The sequence below is a fragment of the Salvelinus alpinus genome, chromosome 7 (assembly GCF_045679555.1).
Source record: "Salvelinus alpinus chromosome 7, SLU_Salpinus.1, whole genome shotgun sequence".
In the NCBI taxonomy this organism is placed as follows: Eukaryota; Metazoa; Chordata; class Actinopteri; order Salmoniformes; family Salmonidae; genus Salvelinus; species Salvelinus alpinus.
This window is the reverse complement of record NC_092092.1, coordinates 37,591,834-37,613,929: the sequence shown is the minus strand read 5'-3', so window position 1 is coordinate 37,613,929 and position 22,096 is coordinate 37,591,834. Positions and strand designations below refer to the sequence as shown.

Here is a 22,096-nt window from a genome sequence, read left to right as displayed (position 1 = left end):
ATAAAACCGTTCCTTACTGATCTGTTGATCTATTCAAGTTACGCTAAGCCACCCATCCTTTTTGGATTTTTATGTTTAATGAGTACTTTAAATAAAATCTGGACAAATCTCTTATTAGAGGAGGAAACGGTGTCGTCTCAAAATTGGTACTACAACCAGGAAGTGTAGACGTCATATGACTGGAGAAAAATGGCTGCTGTGCAGTGGTAAGATGCATCTTTTCTGATCCTAAATCTGTTTTTGATGTCCTTTAAATCTTAAAGAGTATGAAATTGACATCAAAACAAGATAGATAGATGCATAAAAACAAATTAAAATGCGCGTGGTCTGCCTGATCTTGCTGTCATAACAAGTCACGAGCTGTCAACTTTTAATTTTTTTTTTATCTCGATGTCAGCTAGCTTAACATTCCGCATCAAAGTACAATCTGAAAAAGAACACACTTCTACGTGCAGGATCCTCATATTTCGCTAATATTGCGCTATGTTTGTATTAATGCAGGTTTATTCCAGAGACCTCTGAGTAAATCAAGCTGTAACATATGTTTTCCCGTGACAGGCACTCTCGTGCACGCAGATATGAGTCTGAACTGCAGAGCTGTGGCCTGGAGGTCGCCCCAGTGGAGTTTAGCGACTACCATCCCCTCAAGTCCATCACTGTGAGTAGGGCACTGTATGTTGTTGATGCATACCATATGTGGTAAAGAAATTGATACTTACTGTATGTAGGCTTCATTTCTTCGCATCATCATCATTAATGTAAGAGTAAATCATCCTACCATAGAACATGTTTCTAATCACTTGAGCATAGCTCTCTCTCTCTCTCTCTCTGTGTGTGTGTGTGTGTGTGTGTGTGTGTGTGTGTGTGTGTGTGTGTGTGTGTGTGTGTAGCTCAGAGGTAAACAACTTTTCCTCCTCCACCCATCCATACATACCACACAGGTGACAGACTCCAAGTCGCGGAGGGGAGCGCGTAAAGGCAGCACCTCCTCCTCTTCCTCCTCTTCCAGCTCCGTGGCACCAGATCCCCTGAGCTCCATGCTGGATGGAACGGACCCCCTGTCCATGTTTGCTGCAGCCTCTGCCAGCGAGTCCCCCCTAACCCTCTCACAGAGCAGCTCCACTGGGGTGAGTGATTCACTGGGGTGTGGATAGAATGAAATACTCACTGAGGGATAGATCGAAGGGAGGTTGATAGTGGGACAACGGTGATGGGGGGGGTCTGATATTTGTATTGTGTCTCGTTAAAGGATGTTAAAAATAAAGCATCATGCACAATTTCCTCCTCTCTCTTTCTCTCTCTCTTTCTCTCGCTCTCTTTCACTCAAATATCTTTTTCTGTGCTCTGTTCAGGACGTGGGTAAAGGAAAGAGGAGGGAGAAGGAGGATGAGGTTGGAGTGGACTTCGAACCGTGGTCATCCAAACGGGGAGAAATCCTTGCCAGGTTCACTACCACGGAGAAGCTCTCCATTGTGAGCAATGATTGCGCTTTAAAATCCCTCAAAGAGAAACATTTCCCCTTTCCCATCCTTGGTAATGGGACTAAGACTGACTTCTCTCTCTTGTTTTTTTGACAGAATCTCTTCATGGGCTCAGATAAAGGTAAGTCTACTCCAACATGTATAGTCTTTGATATACCAGATCCCCTATTCTGAAAGCTTGCTCGATTGAGTCTAGACAAAAAACCCAAGCATTGTTGTGGCACTTCTGTCATTCTCCAGGCAAGGCTCCCAGTCTTGCCTCCTCTGCTGTATCGGAGAAGGTGCGAACTCGCCTAGAGGAGCTGGATGACCTGGAAGAGGTAAGTACAGCAGAATGGATCTACAGCCAGAACATTCTCTGTTGAGTTTTGTTGTCAAGAATGTCAGTGTTTACGTCTCTAATGTTGTGTGTCTGTCGTCAGGGGTCTCAGCGGGAGCTGCTGAATCTGTCCCAGCAGGACTATGTGAACCGTATCGAGGAGCTCAACCAGTCTCTAAAAGAGGCCTGGGCCTCCGACCAGAAGGTCAAGGCCCTCAAGATCGTCATCCAGGTCAGAACTGCAATACTTGTAACAAATCTATTACAATGTAATATATTTACAACGTTATTTCTGTCTTATGTCATTGTATGTGTGTGTCTTAGTGCTCCAAGCTGCTGTCAGACACAGCTGTGATTCAGTTCTACCCAAGCAAGTTTGTCCTCATCACAGACATTCTGGACACCTTTGGTAAGTACTGAGGACTGGCCTGTCACTTCAATTAATAGCAGGGCATTCTATAGTAACATAGTCACATTTTTCACATTGGATGCTGTAGTGGGTTTGATTGTTGTCAGGAAGGAGTCACGATATTTTAGGTGACCAAAATGTCTCTCTCTCTCTTAGGACGTCTGGTGTATGAGAGGATCTGGTCCATGTGTTCTGACCCTCGCCCCATTCCAGGTATGTCCTGTGTGTCGCGTCTGTGTGTCAAACCAAGTGCTCTCCATGGTCCTTCCTTTTTTTTTTTGTTATTATTTATTCATATCCCTCTCCAGACTCCTTTACAGCTGATGAAGTGAATGACACGGCCAAGGAGACCTGCCTCAACTGGTTCTTCAAAATTGCCTCCATCAGAGAACTCATCCCACGACTGTATCCTTTATTATATACATCAACTGTCTAGTAGCACACGAAGTTATTCATACATACATACAGTTACCATATACAGTGAGCTCCAAAAGTATTGGGAGATTTTGTGTTGTTTTGTCTCTGTACTTCAGCACTTTGGATTTGAAATAATACAATGCCTATGAGTTTAAAGTAAAGACTGTCAGCTTTAATTTGAGGGTATTTTCATCCATAGCGGGTGAACCGTTTAAAAATTACAACTATTTTGCTACATAGTTGTCGTTCCCCGCCATTTTAGGGGACTAAAAGTTTTGGGACAAATTTAATTTATGTGTGTTAAAGTAGTCAAAAGTTTAGTATTTGGTGCCGTATTCCTAACATGCAATGATTGCATCAAGCTTGTGACTACAAACTTGTTAGATGCATTTGCTGTTTGTTTTTGGTTGTGTTTCAGATTATTTTGTACCCTATATAAATGAATGGTAAATCATGTATTGTGTCATTTTTGAGTCACTTTTACTGTAAATAAGAATATAATATATTTCTAAACACTTCTATATTAATGTGGATGCTACAATGATTACGGATAGTCCACAATGATTACGGATAGTCCTGAATTCATCATGAATAATGATGAGTGAGAAAGTTACAGACGCACAAATATCATACCCCCATAGACATGTTAACCTCTCACCATTACAATAACAATTTTTGGGGGTATGATATTTGTGTGTTAGGATCATTTCAAATCCAAAGTGCTGGAGTACAGAGCCAAAGTAACAAACAATGTGTCACTGTCCCAATACCTTTTGGAACTCACTGCATCTACCTATGTCTCTGATCACATGCTTACATAGTGGTTTGAGTTGAATCCTTGACTCCACATGCAGATATGTAGAGGTAGCTCTACTGAAGTGTAACCGTTTCTTGACCAAGTGGTTAGTATCCCTCCCATGTTTCCCCACCTTGCTCTAGCACCACTCTCATCCCTCTAGCCGTCCGTTCACTGGTTTCACTCCCTCTCTCTCTGTGTTCTCAGTGGGATCCAGGAGACGGTGCCTCGCCTCACAGCTATGATCCGGGGGATAGGGGACCCCCTGGTGGCCGTGTATGCCCGGGCCTACCTCTGTAGGGTGAGACTGTCTTCTAGAACATATTTTCTCTCAACTCTCTCTCATTGGGGTTGCCCTCATTTACGGAGATTTCAACCGCCCCTCTTGCTTCCCCCCCCCTGTATTACATTTTGTCTCAGTCATGAGAATGGGATAAATTCTCTCTTCTCCCTATTTTAAATCTCTCTTATCTCCTTATTTTCAACCTCTACTTGTTTCCACCAATCCCCTCTCTCTCTGCATCCATCTTTCTCCGGACAGATTGGGATGGAGGTGGCTCCTCACCTGAAGGACAGCCTGAACAAGAACTTCTTTGACCTGCTGGGGACGTTCCGTCAGATCCACGGCGATAGTGTCCAGAACCAGCTGGTCCTGCAGAGGGTGGAGATCCCCGTCTACCTGACCCTCTACTCCCCCGCCATCCACTGGATCCTGCAGTGTGTCTCCTACAGAGCACCAGAGGTACGTTGCCGCCCAGCGTAACACATCCACAGGGGTCCGACAATTCAGTGAGGTTGACCGATAACAGTTATGTAGTTATTGTATTGGGAATATCCCCATAACAGTCGCTGGCATGTAAACTCAACAAAAAAAAGAAGCGTCCTCTCACTGTCAACTCCGTTTATTTTCAGCAAACTTAACATGTGTAAATTGTTGTATGAACATAACAAGATTCAACAACTGAGACAAACTGAACAAGTTCCACAAACATGGAATAATGTGTCCCTGAACAAAGGGGGGGGGTTCAAAATCAAAAGTAACAGTCAGTATCTGGTGTGACCACCAGCTGCATTAAGTACTGCAGTGCATCTCCTCATGGACTGCACCAGATTTGCCAGTTCTTGCTGTGAGATGTTACCCCACTCTTCCACGAAGGCACCTGCAAGTTCCCCGACATTTCTGGGGGGGATTGGCCCTAGCCCTCACCCTCCGATCCAACAGGTCCCAGACGTGCTCAATGGGATTGAGATCCGGGCTCTTCGCTGGCCATGGCAGAACACTGACATTCCTGTCTTGCAGGAAATCACGTACAGAACGAGCAGTATGGCTGGTGGCATTGTCATGCTGGAGGGTCATGTCAGGATGAGCCTGCAGGAAGGGTACCACATGAGGGAGGAGGATGTCTTCCCTGTAATGCACAGCGTTGAGATTGCCTGCAATGACAACAAGCTCAGTCCGATGATGCTGTGACACACCACCTCAGACCATGACGGACCCTCCACCTCCAAATCAATCCCTCTCCAGAGTACAGGCCTCAGTGTAACGCTCATTCCTTCGACGATAAACGCGAATCCGACCATCACCCCTGGTGAGACAAAACCGCGACTCGTCAGTGAAGAGCACTTTTTGCCAGTCCTGTCTGGTCCAGCGACGCTGGGTTTGTGCCCATAGGCGACGTTGTTGCCGGTGATGTCTGGTGAGGACCTGCCTCACAACAGGCCTACAAGCCCTCAGTCCAGCCTCTCTCAGCCTATAGCGGACAGTCTGAGCACTGATGGAGGGATTGTACGTTCCTGGTGTAACTCAGGCAGTTGTTGTTGCCATTCTGTACCTGTCCCGCAGGTGTGATGTTCGAATGTACCGATCCTGTGCAGGTGTTGTAACATGTGGTCTGCCACTGCGAGGACGATCAGCTGTCCGTCCTGTCTCCCTGTAGCGCTGTCTTAGGCGTCTCACAGTACGGACATTGCAATTCTTTGCCCTGGCCACATCTGCAGTCCTCATGCCTCCTCGCAGCATGCCTAAGGCACGTTCACGCAGATGAGCAGGGACCTTGGGCATCTTTTTTTTGTGTGTGTTTTTCAGAGTCAGTAGAAAGGCCTCTTTAGTGTCCTACGTTTTCATAACTGTGACCTTAATTGCCTACCGTCTGTAAGCTGTTAGTGTCTTAACGACCGTTCCACAGGTGCATGTTCATTAATTGTTTATGGTTCATTGATCAAGCATGGGAAACAGCGTTTAAACCCTTTACAATGAAGATCTGTGAAGTTATTTGGATTTTTACGAATTACCTTGGAAAGACAGGCTCCTGAGAAAGGGACGTTTCTTTTTTTTGCTGAGTTTATTTGACATCCATTGTTCCATTGCAGGCCCTGCTAACAGAGATGATGGAGAGGTGCAAAAAGCTTGGGAATAAGTGAGTACTCCTCTACACCAGAGGGATTTCTTTAGAAGCCTGATGCTCTGGGTTACCGTGTGGTGGCACATGTCCCTGTAATACAGATCAAATGTTATTTGTCACTTGTGTAGACAAACGGTGAAAAGCTTACTTGCGGGCCCTTCCCCACCATGCAGAGAGAAAAATAGAGAAATCATTTAAAAAAATTATAACTCTAGGAATAAATACACAATGAGTCACTATAACTGGCTATTTACACGAGGTACCAGTACTGAGTCGATGTGCAGGGTTACGAGGTTGAGGTAGATATGTAGGTAGGGATAAAGTGACTAGGCAATAGGATAGATAATAAGCAGTAGCAGCAGTGTATGTGATGAGTCAAAAGAGTTGGTGCAAAAAAGGGATCAATGTAGATAGACCGGGTAGCTATTTGGTGAACTATTTAACTAACTATCGAGCAGTCGGTACCACTTGTCGTGTGGTAGAAGAGAGTAGAGTCTATGACTTGGGTGGCTTTGACAATTTTTAGGGCCAACATCTGACACTGCCTGGTGTAGAAGTCCTGGATGGCAGGGAGCTCGGCCCTAGTGATGTACTGGGCCATACGCACTACCCTCTTTAACACCTTGCAGTCAGAAGCCATACCAAGCGGTGATGCAGCCAGTCAAGATGCTCTCAATGGTGACCCTGTGTAGGTGTGTGTGTGGACCATGATAATTCCTTAGTGATGTGGACACGGCGGAACTTGAAGCTAACAACCCGCTCCACTACATTCCTGTGAATGAGGGCGTTTTTGGCCCACTGTTTCCTGTAGTCCACAATCATCTCATTTGTCCTGCTGACATTGAGAGAAAGGTTGTTGTCCTGGCACCACACTGCCAGGTCTCTGACCTCCTCCCTATAGGCTGTCTCATCGTCGGTGATCAGGCCACCCACCGCCGTGTTGTCAGAAAACGTAATGATTGTGTTGGAGTCGTACGTGGCCAGGTAGTTGTGGGTGAACAGGGAGTACAGGAGGGGACTAAGAACGCACCCCTGAGGGGCCCCCGCGTTGAGGGTCAGCATTGCAGATGTGTTGTTGCCTACTTTCACCACTTGGGGAGGCCCATCAGGAAGTCCAGGATCCAGTTGCAGAGGGAGGCGTTCAGTCCCAGGGTCCTGAGCTCAGTGATGAGCTTGGAAGGTACTATGGTGTTGAACGCTGAGCTATACTCAATGAACAGCATTCTCAAATAGGTGTTCCTCTTGTCCAAGTGGGAGAGGGTGGTGTGGAGTACAATAGAGATTGTGTCATCTGTGGATCTGTTGGGCCGGTATGGGAACTAGAGTGGGTCCAGGGTGTCTTGGATGATGGTGGAACAGCTGGAGCTCTCATGCATGGTTCAGTGTTGCTTGCCTCAGTGTTGCTTGCCTCAAAGCGAGCATTTAGCTTGTCTGGTAAGCTTGTGTCACTGGGCAGCTCGCGGATTGGTTTCCCTTTGTCCGTGATAGTTTGTGGGGACGACGTCGATGCACTTATTAATGAAGCCGGTGACTGATGTGGTAAACTCCTCAATGTTATCAGATGAATCCCAATACATCTTACAGTCTACAGTCGTGGCCAAAATTTGAGAATGACACAAATATTAATTTCCACAAAGTCTGCTGCTTCAGTGTCTTTAGATATTTTTGTCAGATGTTACTATGGAATACTGAAGTATAATTACAAGCATTTCATAAGTGTCAAGGGCTTTTATTGACAATTCCATGAAGTTGATGCAAAGAATATTTGCAGTGTTGACCCTTCTTTTTCAAGACCTCTGCAATCCGCCCTGGCATGCTGTCAATTAACTTCTGGGCCACATCCTGACTGATGGCAGCCCATTCTTGCATAATCAATGCTTGGAGTTTGTCAGAATTTGTGGGTTTTTGTTTGTCCACCTGCCTCTTGAGGATTGACCACAAGTTCTCAATGGGATTAAGGTCTGGGGAGTTCCTGGCCATGGACCCAAAATATCTATATTTTGTTCCCCGAGCCACTTAATTATCACTTTTGCCTTATGGCAAGGTGCTCCATCATGCTGGAAAAGGCATTGTTCGTCACCAAACTGTTCCTGGATGGTTGGGAGAAGTTGCTCTCGGAGGATGTGTTGGTACCATTCTTTATTCATGGCTGTGTTCTTAGGAAAAATTGTGAGTGAGCCCACTCCCTTGGCTGAGAAGCAATCCCACACATGAATGGTCTCAGGATGCTTTACTGTTGGCATGACACAGGACTGATGGTATCGCTTACCTTGTCTTCTCCAGATAAGCTTTTTTCCGGATGCCCCAAACAATCGGAAAGGGGATTCATCAGAGAAAATGACTTTACCCCAGTCCTCAGCAGTCCAATCCCTGTACCTTTTGCAGAATATCAGTCTGTCCCTGATGTTTTCCTGGAGAGAAGTGGCTTCTTTGCTGCCCTTCTTGACACCAGGCCATCCTCCAAAAGTCTTCGCCTCACTGTGCGTGCAGATGCACTCATACCTGCCTGCTGCCATTCCTGAGCAAGCTCTGTACTGGTGGTGCCCCGATCCCGCAGCTGAATCAACTTAAGGAGACGGTCCTGGCGCTTGCTGGACTTTCTTGGGCGCCCTGAAGCCATCTTCACAACAATTGAACCGCTCTCCTTGAAGTTCTTGATGATCCAATAAATGGTTGATTTAGGGGCAATCTTACTGGCAGCAATATCCTTGCCTGTGAAGCCCTTTTTGTGCAAAGCAATGATGACGGCACGTGTTTCCTTGCAGGTAACCATGTTTGACAGAGGAAGAACAATGATTCCAAGCACCACCCTTCTTTTGAAGCTTCCAGTCTGTTATTTGAACTCAATCAGCATGACAGAGTGATCTCCAGCCTTGTCCTCGTCAACACTCACACCTGTGTTAACGAGAGAATCACTGACATGATGTCAGCTGGTCCTTTTGTGGCAGGGCTGAAATGCAGTGGAAATGTATTTTTGGGATTCAGTTCATTTGCATGGAAAAGAGGGACTTTGCAATTAATTGCAATTCATCTGATCACTCTTCATAACATTCTGGAGTATATGCAAATTGCCATCATACAAACTGAGGCAGCAGACTTTGTGAAAATTAATATTTGTGTCATTCTCAACTTTTGGCCACGACTGTATGCTAGCGAAAGAGTCATGTAGCTTAGCATCCTCTTTATCTGACGACTTCCGTATTGAGCGCGTCATTGATACTTCCTGTTTGAGTTTTGGCTTGTAAGCAGGAATCATTAGGATAGAATTATGGTCAGATTTGCCAAAGGGACTGCGAGGGAGAGCTTTGTATTTGTTTCTGTGTGTGGAGTAAATGTGATATAGATTTTTGTCGCCTCCCAGTTGCACAGGTTACATGCTTTCAACAATTATGTAAAACGGATTTCAGTTTACCTGTATTAAAATCACCGGCCTCTAGGAGCGCCGCCTCTGGATGTGCATTTTCTTTGCTTATGGCCCTATACAGCTCAATTGGTGCGGCCTTAGTGTCAGCATCGGTTTGTGATGGTAAATAGACAGCTTCAAAAAAGATATACTGAACAGAAATATAAATGCAACATGAAACAATTTCAATGATTTTACTGATTTACATTTCATATAAGGAAATCTGTGGATTTCACATGACTGGGCAGGGGCACAGCCATGGATGGGCCTCGGAGGGCATAGGCCCACCAACTGGGGAGCCAGGACCAGCCAATCAGAATGAATTTTTCTCCACAAAAGAGATTTATTACAGAAATACTCCTCAGTTTCATCAGCTGTCCGGGTGGCTGGTCTCAGACGATCCCGCAGGTGAAGAAGCCAGATGTGGAGGTCCTGGGCTGGCGTGGTTACACGGGGTCTGTGGTTGTGAGGCCAGTCAAATTCTTTAAAATGACGTTGGAGGTGGCTTATGGTAGAGAAATTAACGTTCAATTCTCAGGCAACAGCTTTGGTGGACATTTATGCAGTCAGCATGCCAAATGCTTGAGACATCTGTGGCATTGCGTTGTGTGACAAACTGCACATTTTAGAGTGGCCTTAAATTTTCCCCAGCACAAGGTGCAGCTGTGTAATGATCGTGCTGTTTAATCAGCTTCTTGATATGCCACACCTATCAGGTGGATGGATTATCTTGGCAAAGGAGAAATGCTCACTAATAGGGATGCAATCAAATTTGTGAACAACAAAAAGCTTATTTTGAGAAATAAGCTTTTTGTCCATATGGAACATTTCTGGAAACTTTTATTTCAGCTCATGAAACATGGGACCAACACTTTACATGTTGTGTTTATATTTTTGTTCGGTATAGATGAAAACTCTCTTGTTGAATAGTATGGTCTGCAGGTCATCATGAGGTATTCTAATTCAGGCGAGCAAGAAGTCGAGACTTCCTTAACATTAGAGATTGCGTACCAGCTGTTGTTAACAAAGATACACCCCCCTTAACCTTACCCGAGGCTGTCGTTTGGTTTTGAAGTTTCATATAAAAATCAACTAGATGTACAGTATATTATCCATGTCCACAGGAAGCCAAACCTGGGCATTGAGTCTAAACTAATGTTGATTTCCCCACAGTGCCCTGCTGCTGAACTCGGTGATGTGGGCGTTCAGGGCGGAGTTTATCGCGACGAGAGCCACCGACTTCATCGGCATGATCAAGGACTGCGATGAGGCAGGATTCCCTAAGGTTAGACACATCCACATTCACCATGTCCTCCAAATGTGCTCTAAAAATAGCATTGTCGCCCCTCCCTTCTGCCTCCAAAATAGCTTTTATCTGTTATCTGTGTTTACTCTTCAACTTCCTCTCTCTGTCCTCCTTCAGCACCTGTTGTTTGGCTCTCTGGGCCGCAGTCTGGCCTGTGCTGACCCTCCTGAGGCAGAAAGGCTGCCCATCCTCAATGAGGCCTGGAAGGTCATCACCAAAGTGCGAAGTCCACAGGTACATAACAAATAATAACCCTCTTAGGCAATGAAGGCGTGCTTGGTGGTTCACATTAACAAATGGTTGTAAATGTTTCATTGTCTTATTCCAGGATTACATCAACTGTGCTGAGATCTGGGTGGAGTTCACCTGTCGTCACTTCACTGTGAGTGTCCAAGAGAATTACAGAGCTGCCACTGAAAGAGTTCCAAGCACAAGGGTCTCTAAATGATTCCAGCTATATAATCCTTATTTTCTCTGATCTTATTCTAAGAAACGTGAGGTCAACACTGTGCTCTCTGACATCATCAAGCACATGACCCCAGACCGGGCCTTTGAGGATGCCTATCCTCAGCTTCAGTCCGTGATAAAGAAGATCCTCACCTACTTTCATGACTTCTCTGTCCTCTTCTCCATGGTAAGACTTGGTGTTGACATTCTCCAGTCTCAAACAATCACTTGTGTTTTTATCAGCGGATAGATCTAACTAGTTTCTCTGTGATTCCCCCCCCCCCCCCCCCTCAGGAGCGTTTCCTTCCGTTCATGGACATGTTCCAGAAGGACAGCGTCAGGGTGGAGGTGTGTCGCTCCATCATGGACGTCTTCATCAAGTACGTCTGGTTTAGCCAACAACTTTTAGCTGTTGTCATGCTACGTGGCTAATGTCGCCCAGGCTAAATGTCTCTTCCACACTGTACGTGTGAAGTCAGTTTGCTTCCGTGTCTATCCCTCATGTCTGTCTGTCTGTCTGTCTGTCTTCTCAGACACCAGCAGGAGCCCACTAGAGATCCTGTCATCCTCAATGCTCTACTCCACGTCTGCAAGACCATGCACGACTCTGTCAAGTAAGTAGCCAACTGTGTGTGCGTGCGTGCGTGTATGTTATAAATTACCCTACTCTCTATGTGTCCCTTAGTGCTCTGACGCTGGAGGACGAGAAGAGATCTCTGGCCTTATTGATCAATGGCTTCATACGCATGGTGAGTGTCTTCGACTCAGACTGCCCATCCTCTGGGTCTCCAGACACTCCTTCCTCTCCTGCATTTCCAAGGTTGACGGATAGTGACTCAGTATATGTCTCTCTTTCTCTCTCTCTCCAGGTGTCGTTTGGCCGTGACTTTGAGCAGCAGCTGAGTTTCTGTGTGGAGGCCCGGGCCACCTTCTGTAACCTGGAGCCAGTGCTGGTGCAGCTCATCCACGTGAGTACAGCACAGCAGCCAAGGGACCCACCATACCCTACCTTCATCGTCTTATCTGTGTGTGTGTGTGTGCGCATGTGGGACCACACCTCGACGTGGTTCTGCTTTGCGTTGCAATACAAACCGACTTCTTTTGACAGTTGATATGAATCTAGCTTAACCTTTTAATCATTTTGTCATGGTCATATATATACTGTACATACACGCGCAGAACTTTTGTCCTCTTCTCTCAGACTGTGAACCAGCTGGCTATGGAGACGAGGCGTGTGATGAGGGGGAGCCACTCCCGCAAGACTGCTGCTTTTGTCAGGGTGGGTCATGCTACCTCACTGTCTATAACCCCAATATCTGTGTCCTCAATATGGCCACTAATACATCACTGAATCCTCGGTCTCTCTCTCAGGCATGTGCTGCATACAGCTTCATCACCATTCCCTCCCTCACCAGCATCTTCAGCCGCCTCAACCTCTATCTGCTGTCTGGGCAGGTGGCCCTGGCCAACCAGTGTCTTTCCCAGGGTGAGTCTGAGTGTGCTCTGTTCAGAATAGACAGACCCAGAGTCCTGAGGTTTTCACCAGTTCTGAAGTGAATTCTCATTCATTGTTATCGCTCTCTCCTAGCGGATGCATTTCTGAAGGCAGCGGTCAGTGTGTTGCCAGAGGTGCCACGCAGTATCAGTATTGAGGGCAAACTGCGCTCTTCTGAGGGCTTCCTGCTTGACTTCATCAACAACTTCCTGTCAGCACTACTAGTTGTGCCGGTAAGGAAACATCCCTGCTTTTCCCATAATGCTTGAAATAACAGAAGAAATAGGAGATGTCAAGGAAGTACTTACTGTGTGTGTGTGTGTGTGTGTGTGTGTGTGTGTGTGTGTGTGTGTGTGTGTGTGTGTGTGTGTGTGTGTGTGTGTGTGTGTGTGTGTGTGTGTGTGTGTGTGTGTGTCCAGGACCACCCAGAGGCAGGGGTGTTGTTCCTTGTGCGTGGGCTGCTCAACATGGTGCAGGACTACACCTGGGAGGACAACAGTGACGCCAAGGTCCAAGTCTACATCAGCGCCCTGCCACTACTGGCTGCCATGAGTCAGGAGAGCTACCTCTATTCCATCCCCAAAGGTACTACCTACAAACACACACCCTCTTTTCCCATACTTTTCAGGTTTATGTGGCATGTAATATAATACTATATGACTTTTAGCTAAAACTTTTATCCAATGCGGCTTACAGCCACGCATTCATATCTTTTTTTGAAAGTACGGGTGGTCCCGGGAATCGAACCCACTATCAGAGGGCCATATGATATTGGTCTCTCAGAATCGGCTAGAAATATAGAAGAGTGTGAACTGAAAGGATAGTTGGAGTCAAAGCCAGCTGACACACCTCCTTCCTTCCTCTTTCCCAGTGGACTCGAATGAAACCCTTTATGGAGGAGATCCCAAGTTTTTGGCAGAGATCAACAAGTTATGTGAAACTCTGATTGGACAAGTGCTGGACCACCTCAAGACCTTGGGTAGAGATGAGGTAGGATGCACTATGCCAGTGTCCTGAGAAAGTCACCGGTTATACATTGTTTTTTTGTATATATCCATAAACATGTTTAACTCTCCTCTCTTATCCCTTCCTCTGTTGTAGTGTGTTCATAGACAGGGTTGTCTGGCCTTCTCTCTGTTTGGCTGCCTCCTAGCTCATGGGGACCTACGCAACAACAAACTCAACCAGCTGGCTGTCAACCTGTGGAATCTGAGCCACAAGCAGGGTTACTGCAACACACGCACCTCTGTGAGTAAAACACAGGCAGTTTTTAGCCATAGGAACAATAAAACATAGGAGATACAGTATAAGTCTAATCAAATCTCTGTATACACAACATATTTCTCGACAGGTGCGGACACTAGAGTTCATCAAGCACCAGGCCCAGCAGCCCGACATGGCTCACCTTTCAGACATGATTCAACGCCTCACCTTGCAGTCCAGGACCTGAGGACATCGACTACATCCCCTTTTCCCATATATCTATGTGCACTGGAGGGATTGTCTCGCCTTGTAATTGCATTCTCTGTTTAGTGCCCAAGATCTGTCAACCAGGATCTTGGAGGGCTGTACATGTTCTGATTCTCATCCTTCAGTATTTCATTTGGACCTAGGAAACTAGGTGTGTAGACTCTAGCCAATCAACTGATTAATTCATTGCCAGATTGATATGAAAACTCAAGACAGATTAGTCCTCAAGGACTGGGGCTAGATAGCCCTGCAAACAGAGGTCCTTGGTACGCCATTGTTGGAAAGATAAAAAAAAGAACTGATTCATGCAATGCCGTTAAACTTCCCTGCATTTCAGTGATTGTATACTTGTTTATGGATTTGTACTGTACTGAAATTAAGTTTCTCCATTCTGTGCTAACATTTTGTATATCATTGTAAAATGTCTGAACGTACGTGATTGAAAAAAGCAAAACCAAACCATGGCAGTGTTGTGTATTTGTAACAAATGATTGGCTTCTCTAAGTGCAAACAACACTTTCAAGCCTAGCACTCTTTAAACAGACAGTGAGGACTTTGAAGCTATCATCAGTTGTTTATTTACTCAATTAGTGTAACATTTTAAAAGGCAAACCACCCCCATTTGCATTCAAATGAAACTATCAAAAACAAAATGTTATGTTCCAACATGCCGGCTAGCTCGCCAGAGCTCTGGTCTGTCTAAAAGCCTTTGGTCACACAACTCTGGTATCATTTCCTAAACGTTCTGTGCGTTACCGTACGACTCTCAAAGCAGGAGGAATATTTGATTCAGACCTTTTATCCTATCCAGGCTACATATTGGTGCATTGAATACTTATGTAACCAGTAGCATTAACTTGTATTCTTAAGTTAGGGTGTTACAACTATAACATCTCTTAATGGACATCTTGACTATTATCAAGGATTTAACTTTATAATAACAAAATATCTCGAGGTGGCTGTAGATTAGCTTGGAAGATTCACCCATGAGAATTTCTACAGCGGTTATAATTCCAAAACGGATAAGAACCTGTAAAACATGAATTCAAAAAAATTCCCAAAACATGTACAGTAGCAGAAGAAAATGTAAAAGTACTGATTTAAACAACCACTCTCTCCATGTAAATGAATATTCATTTTGGATACTGAAGTATGCGTTTAAGCCCGGTAAGATAAATGACTACGCTTCTGGATAATAGACAATATAATACTACGGTAGGCGGGGATTGTTTCAAGTTGTTTAATCTTCTCTTCGTCCGTCTGATCGCAGTCAAACATCTGGACCGACAAAATGGAGCAGTCACCAACTCAAACTGAAAATGTACCTGGGGGGAGGCGCTCAAAATAGAAGACTTCAACGGAACTGACTTGCATTTACATGAACATGCCAAATACATTCATCAACACACACACAGCCACGTATATATGATCCGAGCATACCCATCCACTCCTGTCGATTTAAACACATGTAATCTCCCATACATAACAGATTATGAATAGTGATCAAATCCGGCTTTAGTTTGCAGCCAGGTATACGATGCCCGACAGGTAGAGGTAACTGACAGAATAAAGGAAGCACCAACATAGCGTCTTATTAGGACGTTGATCAAGAACAGCTTCCATGCACATTGGCATAGATTCTAGTGTCTGGAACTCTATTGGAGGGATGCGACACCATTCTTCCACGAGAAATTCCATCATTTGCTGTTTTGTTGATGGAGAAACCGAAACGCTGTCTCAGGCACCGCTCCAGAATCTCACATAACTGTTCATTTGGGTTGAGATCTCGTGCCTTGTGGATGGGGGCATTGCCATCCTATAAGGGAATAGCCATGGTAGCCAAAATTATGGCCTACCCAGCATTTTTATACACGACCCCAAGCAAGATGTGACGTTAATCCACCTGCTTTCAATACACTTTCATCCCTCATTTACTCAAGTGTTCCCATTATTTTGGCAGTTACCTGTATGTCTCTCCCCACTGACACGACACCATGCAGGTCACCACACCCCCAATCACTCCTGATTATTATTGAACATTTACATGGATTACAAGTTGGTTATAGTAACTCTTTAATAGAAATTACTACCTCCACCTCCGGTGGATGCATGGTGAATGGGGAGAAAAAGCGTAACTCCCTAGAAAGAAGTGTTTTTCTTTGATGTTGTATCCCAGGATGAGGTGTTATTTTAGGAGTTAATTATGACAAATTCATATGCAGCCATTGTTGAATCTTTTCTGTCCCTGGGGATGAGAGAAAATGAGAAGTCCAGGAAGTAAGGATTGCAGCTGCTTTCCTTAAAAATAAAAAAATAAAAATACACAGAAAATTGTCCAAAATTAAGAAACAAAAACAATGAAAATAAAACCAAATATAATATAACTCAAACGGAAAGCATTTGCATTTTTGCGCAGTCCAGGGCAGTGCTGAGAGGGATAGTTTGGCCTGCTCTTTGTTCTGGTTCTGGTTGGATGTCTTGGGGAACTGGGAGGTAGGGAGACCAGCACGCCTCTGCAACCCCCTGGGCGGGGCGGGGTCAGCCTTGCTCGTCCCAGAGCTCTCAGTCCAGCTCAATGGGGCTGCCGTCCTCCTGTGCTTCCTCTCCCTCCTCATCTGAACCCATCAGGCTGTTCAACAGGTTTCCTGACAGACACAGAACACACTCCAATGAAACACAAAAAAAACTACCGTTTACCCAACGCAGCTTTCAATGGTGATCAGAATGGGGTTTGTAAAAATAGTCTGCAGTGAGTCACAAGCACTTACCGAGCAATCCACCATATGATGAGGACTGTTTGGGTGGCACCCCAAAGAAAAGCTGACCAATTCTGTCGAGATACTGATGCAGCAGGCAGTCAATGTAACAGGAAAATTATTATTAGACACCATGCGGAGTTATAATGCTACGTGACCACGGAGGGACACTCACTAAATGGTCAAACTCACCTCATTATACATAGGGTCCCTCTTCAGGGAAGGCTGATACTGTTCACATAGCACTGTGAACACTGTTAATTTCCCTCTGCAGAGGAGAACATACAAGGGGAGGCACATTTATGAGAACCTGGCAAAAACAATGTGGGTTTTATTCGAAGGGTGGTTGAACAAACAAGGCCTTACCCATCCACTGCCAGCAAGAGAAACCAGATGAAGTTGAGCAAGGGCTGAACAAAGGGAGGGCCCTTCTCTATTGAGGGGTGTTTCTGGGTATATGTGCTGAACACCACAGATGCACTGTTTTTGTTCTTGAGACAGAGGAACCTGAGCAGTGAGGGGAAAGAGAGAGGGGGAGGGGAGGGACAGAGCTGAAAAAGCAATTAAACAACATAGCAAACAGCTATTGATGACAGACTGAAAACAGATCTAGGTGCCGCGAGACAGACTTACTGTAGGACGGCCTGCGCCACAAACATGTCCACCTCGCTGCGAAACCCCCGCTGCGCCGAGTACTCCACCAGCATCTGGGCACAGCCCTCTCCATCAGAGGAGTGCAAGAAGTGGTAGCGAGACTCACTGTAGTTTTGCTCTAAGCAGATAGAATTAAATCATATTCAAGCTCTTTGTTGAGTGGAACAATGATATCTTTGCAGTTGAAAATGTTCAGAGTTTTCCCATTGAATACCTTTCCACAATGTGACTGCCAGGAGCTGATGCAGTTTGGGGGAGCCCAGCTTCCCCGAGCCGCCTGTGGACCACTTGAGTGCGCGAGACACAAATGCTACTCTCTCCGGGGAGTTGGGGTCCATCAAACTGAACAGCTTAGCCAGGTGCTCTGCAATGCAACACAGATGAGGTTAACACAGAGACGACGGTACACTGACACCAACTGTGTTCATAATGTTTCATTACGATGCATTATGTATGTTCGCTCACCTAAGTCTTCGTCCTCTACCGTTGCCTCTGATTTCTCCAAAGACTCCAGCACCAACATTGACAGGTCTGCAGCACTGTTGAGCTGCGGATGACAAAAAAACAAACAGTAATTTGCCACAGAACTCTTATACAACTGTTGAGTTGTGAATTAATATGATTGCTAGCTATAGCGCTTAGACTCAAAAAGAGACACTACAAAAACGACATTAATGTATGAATTCCCCAGTGCCAGGCTTTCTTATACCTGGTTGTAACTGAAGAAGAGCTGGGCGCCATTGTACATCAACTCCCTGGCATCTGCATGCTTTGCCTGTGACATATACCTGTGTCAAACAGAGATGGCAAATGTTATGTCACTGACAAACTGCATTCAAACCAGGTTAAGAAAGTGGCAATAGGAATGGTAGTGTAGTGGTCCACCTAGGAAATACTGAGGGCTGAAAAGTAGTACTCAGTCACTGGGCCAACATTTCTCAATACACAACAGTAAATAACAGTGAACTGTCACTCAGAGTGTTTTCACACTTAGTCCCTTTCAGCCAAATGTTGTGATTTCCACAAAAAAATTCTCGCATGGAATAGCCTTCATTTCTCAGAACAAGAACAGACTGATGAGTTTCAGAAGAAAGTTATTTGTTTCTGGCCATTTTAATCCTGTAATCGAACCCACAAACGCTGATGCTCCAGATACTCAACTAGTCTAAAGAAGGACAGTTTTATTGCTTCTTTAATCAGAACAACAGTTTTCAGCTGTGCTAACATAATTGCAAAAGGGTTTTCTAATAATCAATTAGCCTTTTAAAATGATAAACTTGGATTAGCTAACACAACGTGCCATTGGAACACAGGAGTGATGGTTGCTGATAATGGGCCTCTGTACGCCTATGTAGATTTTTATATTTTTTATTTTAAATCAGCCGTTTACAGCTACAATAGTAATTTACAACATTAACAATGTCTACACTGTATCTCTGATCAATTTGATGTTATTTTAATGGACAATTTTGTTTGCTTTTCTTTAAAAAATAAGCAGATTTCTAAGTGACCCCAAACTTTTAAACGGTAGTGTATGTGTGGAGTTTTGTACTGACATGATGTTTAGATGATTTATTTGCAATTAATATGAGAGCTTCTTAAGCTGTTTATTCAATTTTGAAGTGTGAGAAGACAACATACACTATATATATATATATATACACACAAAAGTATATGGACACCCCTTCAAATTAGTCGATTCGGCTATTTCAGCCACACCGTTGCTGACAGGTGTATAGAATCGAGCACACAGCCATGCAATCTCCATAGACAAACATTGGCTGTAGAATGGCCTTACTGAAGGGCTCAGTGACTTTCAACGTGGCACCGTAATGGGATGCCACCTTTCTAACAAGTCAATTCGTCAAATTTCTGCCCTGTTAGAGCTGCCCTGGTCAACTAAGTGCTGTTAATGTGAAGTGGAAACGTCTAGGAGCAACAACGGCTAAGCCGCAAAGTGATAGGCCACACAAGCTGTCCTCGGTTGCAACACTCACTACTTAGTTCAAAACTGCCTCTGGAAGCAACATCAGCAAAATAACTGTTTGTCAGGAGCTTCATGAAATGAAATTCCATGGCCGAGCAGCCGCACACAAGCCTAAGATCACCATGCCCAATGCCAAGCGTTGGCTGGAGTGGTGTAAAGCTCGCCGCTATTGGACTCTGGAGCAGTGGAAACGCGTTCTCTGGAGTGATTCACCATCTGGCAGTCCGACGGACTAATCTGGGTTTGGCGGATGCCAGGAGAACACTACCTGCCAAAATGCATAGTGCCAACTGTAAAGTTTGGTGGAGGAGGAAAAATGGTCTGGGGCTGTTTTTCATGGTTCGGGCTAGGCCCCTTAGTTCCAGTAAATGGAAATCTTAATGCTACAGTATACAATGACATTCTAGACGAGCCCTGACCTCAACCCCATTGAACACCTTTTGGATGAATTGGAACGCCGACTGCGAGCCAGGCCTAATCGCCAACATCAGTCCCCAACCTCACTAATGCTCGTGGCTGAACGGAAGCAAGTCCCCACAGCAATGTTCCAATATCTAGTTGAAAGCCTTCCCAGAAGAGTGGAGGCTGTTATAGCAGCAAAAGGGGGACCAACTCCATATTAATGCCCATGATTTTGGAATGAGATGTTTGACAAGTAAATGTCCACATAATTTTGGTCATGTAGTGTATTTGGTGAGAATCACAACATAGTTACAAAATCCATTCTAGCTCTTAAAGGTCAGTTGCCTACATTGGGTGTACAATTTTCAATTAAGCCTACAGCATTATTTAATCTGCAGTTATTCTACTGGTATTTAATCTGTTGCCAATAATATTTACATGTTAATATTATCTTCTGATTACAATGACTATGTCTCACGTTTAACCAAAATGCAATCTATTAGCTTCCAAAATGTATGTTGGTATATCTAGCTGTCTGAAGGAATGGCTTGTCCTATACTTTTACCCAGAGTGCAGTGAGTGAATGTTGGAAAAATATATTGGTACCATTCTAAACATAGCAATGTGAATGCAAAGAGAAAGTCGTTCTTTCGCTTTTTTTACCCCAGAGTTCACTTCTTTAAATAGTACTATATGTAAAAACACCCTTAGTTAACGTAAAGGCTGTGCCCACACAGTTCTCATGTGCAGTTAGGCTACCTGTCATGACTGTCAAACATGGGAGCTCATCCAACAGCAAGTTAATGAATGAGACCATAGTGATGGTGACGGGAAGTCATGAATCATGGGCAATACCAAACACCATAGCTTCATTGATTGTGCATGCTTAGCAAAGTTGACAAGCTAACGTTAACTAGTTAATTTTATCTTTATGTACTAACCAGCTAACTACAAACCAAGCTAGATGGCAAATTAGTTAGCGTTAGCTAACTAGTACTTGACATGGTTTTTGCTGGGCTTGGGCTGACAGTCTGTACTGTTTGTAAGTGTGCCAGTTTAGTGAACTGTTGTCTTTACTAAACGAACATTGACATTGCAGGTAGATAGCTAGCTAACGGTAGTAAAGGAAATTGGTTGGCACTAACTTATATTATTGCGACATTGATTAGCTAACTAGGCTAGCTAGCTAGGCGGATAATTCCCATTTTGTGACTGAGTGATTGACGCATAAAACTGTCCATTCAAAAATAAGGACTGACCCGAGTGGGTGGGGCAGTACCGTGAATCGACGAATCAGGCAATATAATGGAGGCAGCAAGGTTGCTAAACAGAAAGATCAGGAAAATGAAGGCCCAAGAATCCAATTGATAACTTAGCCAGGGCAACGAAAATGTAAATGTCTTACCTAAAAAACAAGGTTCTGTACATCTGGTGAGCTTCATAGTAATCTCCCTTCTCTACACTGGCTCGCAGTTTCCCTTCAACCCGCTGCGTTCCTCCACGGTTTCTTGCGCTGGAGCACTTCAGAGCCTCCTGCTCCGACATCATTGTTCCCAGCAGCTCGGCCCAACAACCAAGCGTTGACAGTGCAGAAAGCGGATGCACAAAAAATACCTATGACCTATTTCACTTGCCGTAGTTAGGTATTAGCACTCGTTTCTAAATTCCCCGCTAAATATTTCACTATTTCTTAGACACTGAAACACATTATGGTTGTATTAGTTACCTTTATCTAGCTATGTGCATTAGCTCTGGTCTAAGGCGTTAATGTTATGTAGATATGACCTGGCTTTCTGACGATACTTGGTAAGCACCGATAGCCATGCTAACATTGTTAAATATACCTAGTTAAATTAACTTCTCATTTTAAGGCATCTCATAATGATCATATACAGCATGATCCCAGCGGCAGTGGGGCACCCATGTCAACCAAACTTCATCCTGGTCTGGAAGATGGAGCACATGACTGTATGTAACGTTAGCGAGCTAACGGTATAGTACTTTATCAGAAAACGTTGAATGTGTGATAAGGCTAGTCTTCCCACTATGCTGTATAGCTGTTCTGTGTAGATTCAGTGTATGTCCAGTCCAGCTCTGAGCAGCTCCTGTGAGGTGAAAATACTGCACCGGCTTCCTCAAAGACGGAGTACCAAACTTGACTACTGCTGCCCCGCCCTCATTGTCGAGTGATTCTACCACCGCAGATGAATAGCTACCACTAGAGACCGCTGCACCTGAGAATTCACCACCCAGCTCTCATGGATCCAGATTTCGCTGTTCAGTCTAGGACGAGTGTGCCATACATACACTGTCCGTTGTGTATTTCCCCCCCAGTTATTGGAAACATGTCAA

The 22,096-nt window shown here is 44.7% G+C and overlaps 2 protein-coding genes across 2 annotated transcripts; one reads left to right on the top strand and one right to left on the bottom strand.

Moving 5' to 3' along the window:
* The first annotated feature begins 79 nt into the window (after positions 1-79).
* Positions 80-14,407, top strand: vps35l (VPS35 endosomal protein sorting factor like). The gene is made up of 29 exons (XM_071410173.1): positions 80-206; positions 559-658; positions 942-1,127; positions 1,353-1,472; positions 1,578-1,602; positions 1,722-1,801; positions 1,904-2,032; positions 2,125-2,209; positions 2,366-2,422; positions 2,518-2,614; positions 3,481-3,528; positions 3,630-3,723; positions 3,964-4,164; positions 5,793-5,839; positions 10,401-10,512; positions 10,651-10,767; positions 10,862-10,915; positions 11,024-11,167; positions 11,275-11,360; positions 11,514-11,594; positions 11,666-11,729; positions 11,850-11,948; positions 12,182-12,259; positions 12,352-12,466; positions 12,569-12,708; positions 12,895-13,060; positions 13,347-13,465; positions 13,577-13,723; positions 13,827-14,407. Exons 1-29 carry the CDS (start codon positions 190-192, stop codon positions 13,923-13,925), a joined length of 2,907 nt encoding a protein of 968 aa, XP_071266274.1. The 5' UTR covers positions 80-189; the 3' UTR covers positions 13,926-14,407.
* Positions 14,408-14,507: 100 nt separating this feature from the next.
* Positions 14,508-22,026, bottom strand: LOC139580955 (Golgi to ER traffic protein 4 homolog). Its single transcript, XM_071410176.1, has 9 exons — positions 21,150-22,026; positions 18,065-18,143; positions 17,821-17,902; positions 17,570-17,719; positions 17,335-17,473; positions 17,068-17,208; positions 16,894-16,969; positions 16,714-16,786; positions 14,508-16,590 (listed from the first exon to the last, which is right to left on the bottom strand). Exons 1-9 carry the CDS (start codon positions 21,290-21,292, stop codon positions 16,508-16,510), a joined length of 966 nt encoding a protein of 321 aa, XP_071266277.1. The 5' UTR covers positions 21,293-22,026; the 3' UTR covers positions 14,508-16,507.
* Between the last annotated feature and the right edge of the window lie 70 nt (positions 22,027-22,096).

Excerpts from the sequence above, each read along its gene's own strand:
- vps35l (XM_071410173.1), top strand. Across the intron at positions 1,128-1,352 it reads CACAGAGCAGCTCCACTGGG|GACGTGGGTAAAGGAAAGAG; the intron begins GTGAGTGATTCA and ends TGCTCTGTTCAG. Across the intron at positions 13,724-13,826 it reads ACTGCAACACACGCACCTCT|GTGCGGACACTAGAGTTCAT; the intron begins GTGAGTAAAACA and ends ATTTCTCGACAG.
- LOC139580955 (XM_071410176.1), bottom strand. The coding sequence starts at position 21,292 with ATGATGTCGGAGCAGGAGGCTCTGAAGTGCTCCAGCGCAAGAAACCGT. Across the intron at positions 17,720-17,820 it reads GGTAGAGGACGAAGACTTAG|AGCACCTGGCTAAGCTGTTC; the intron begins GTGAGCGAACAT and ends GTTGCATTGCAG. Across the intron at positions 17,209-17,334 it reads GTGGCGCAGGCCGTCCTACA|GTTCCTCTGTCTCAAGAACA; the intron begins GTAAGTCTGTCT and ends CTCACTGCTCAG.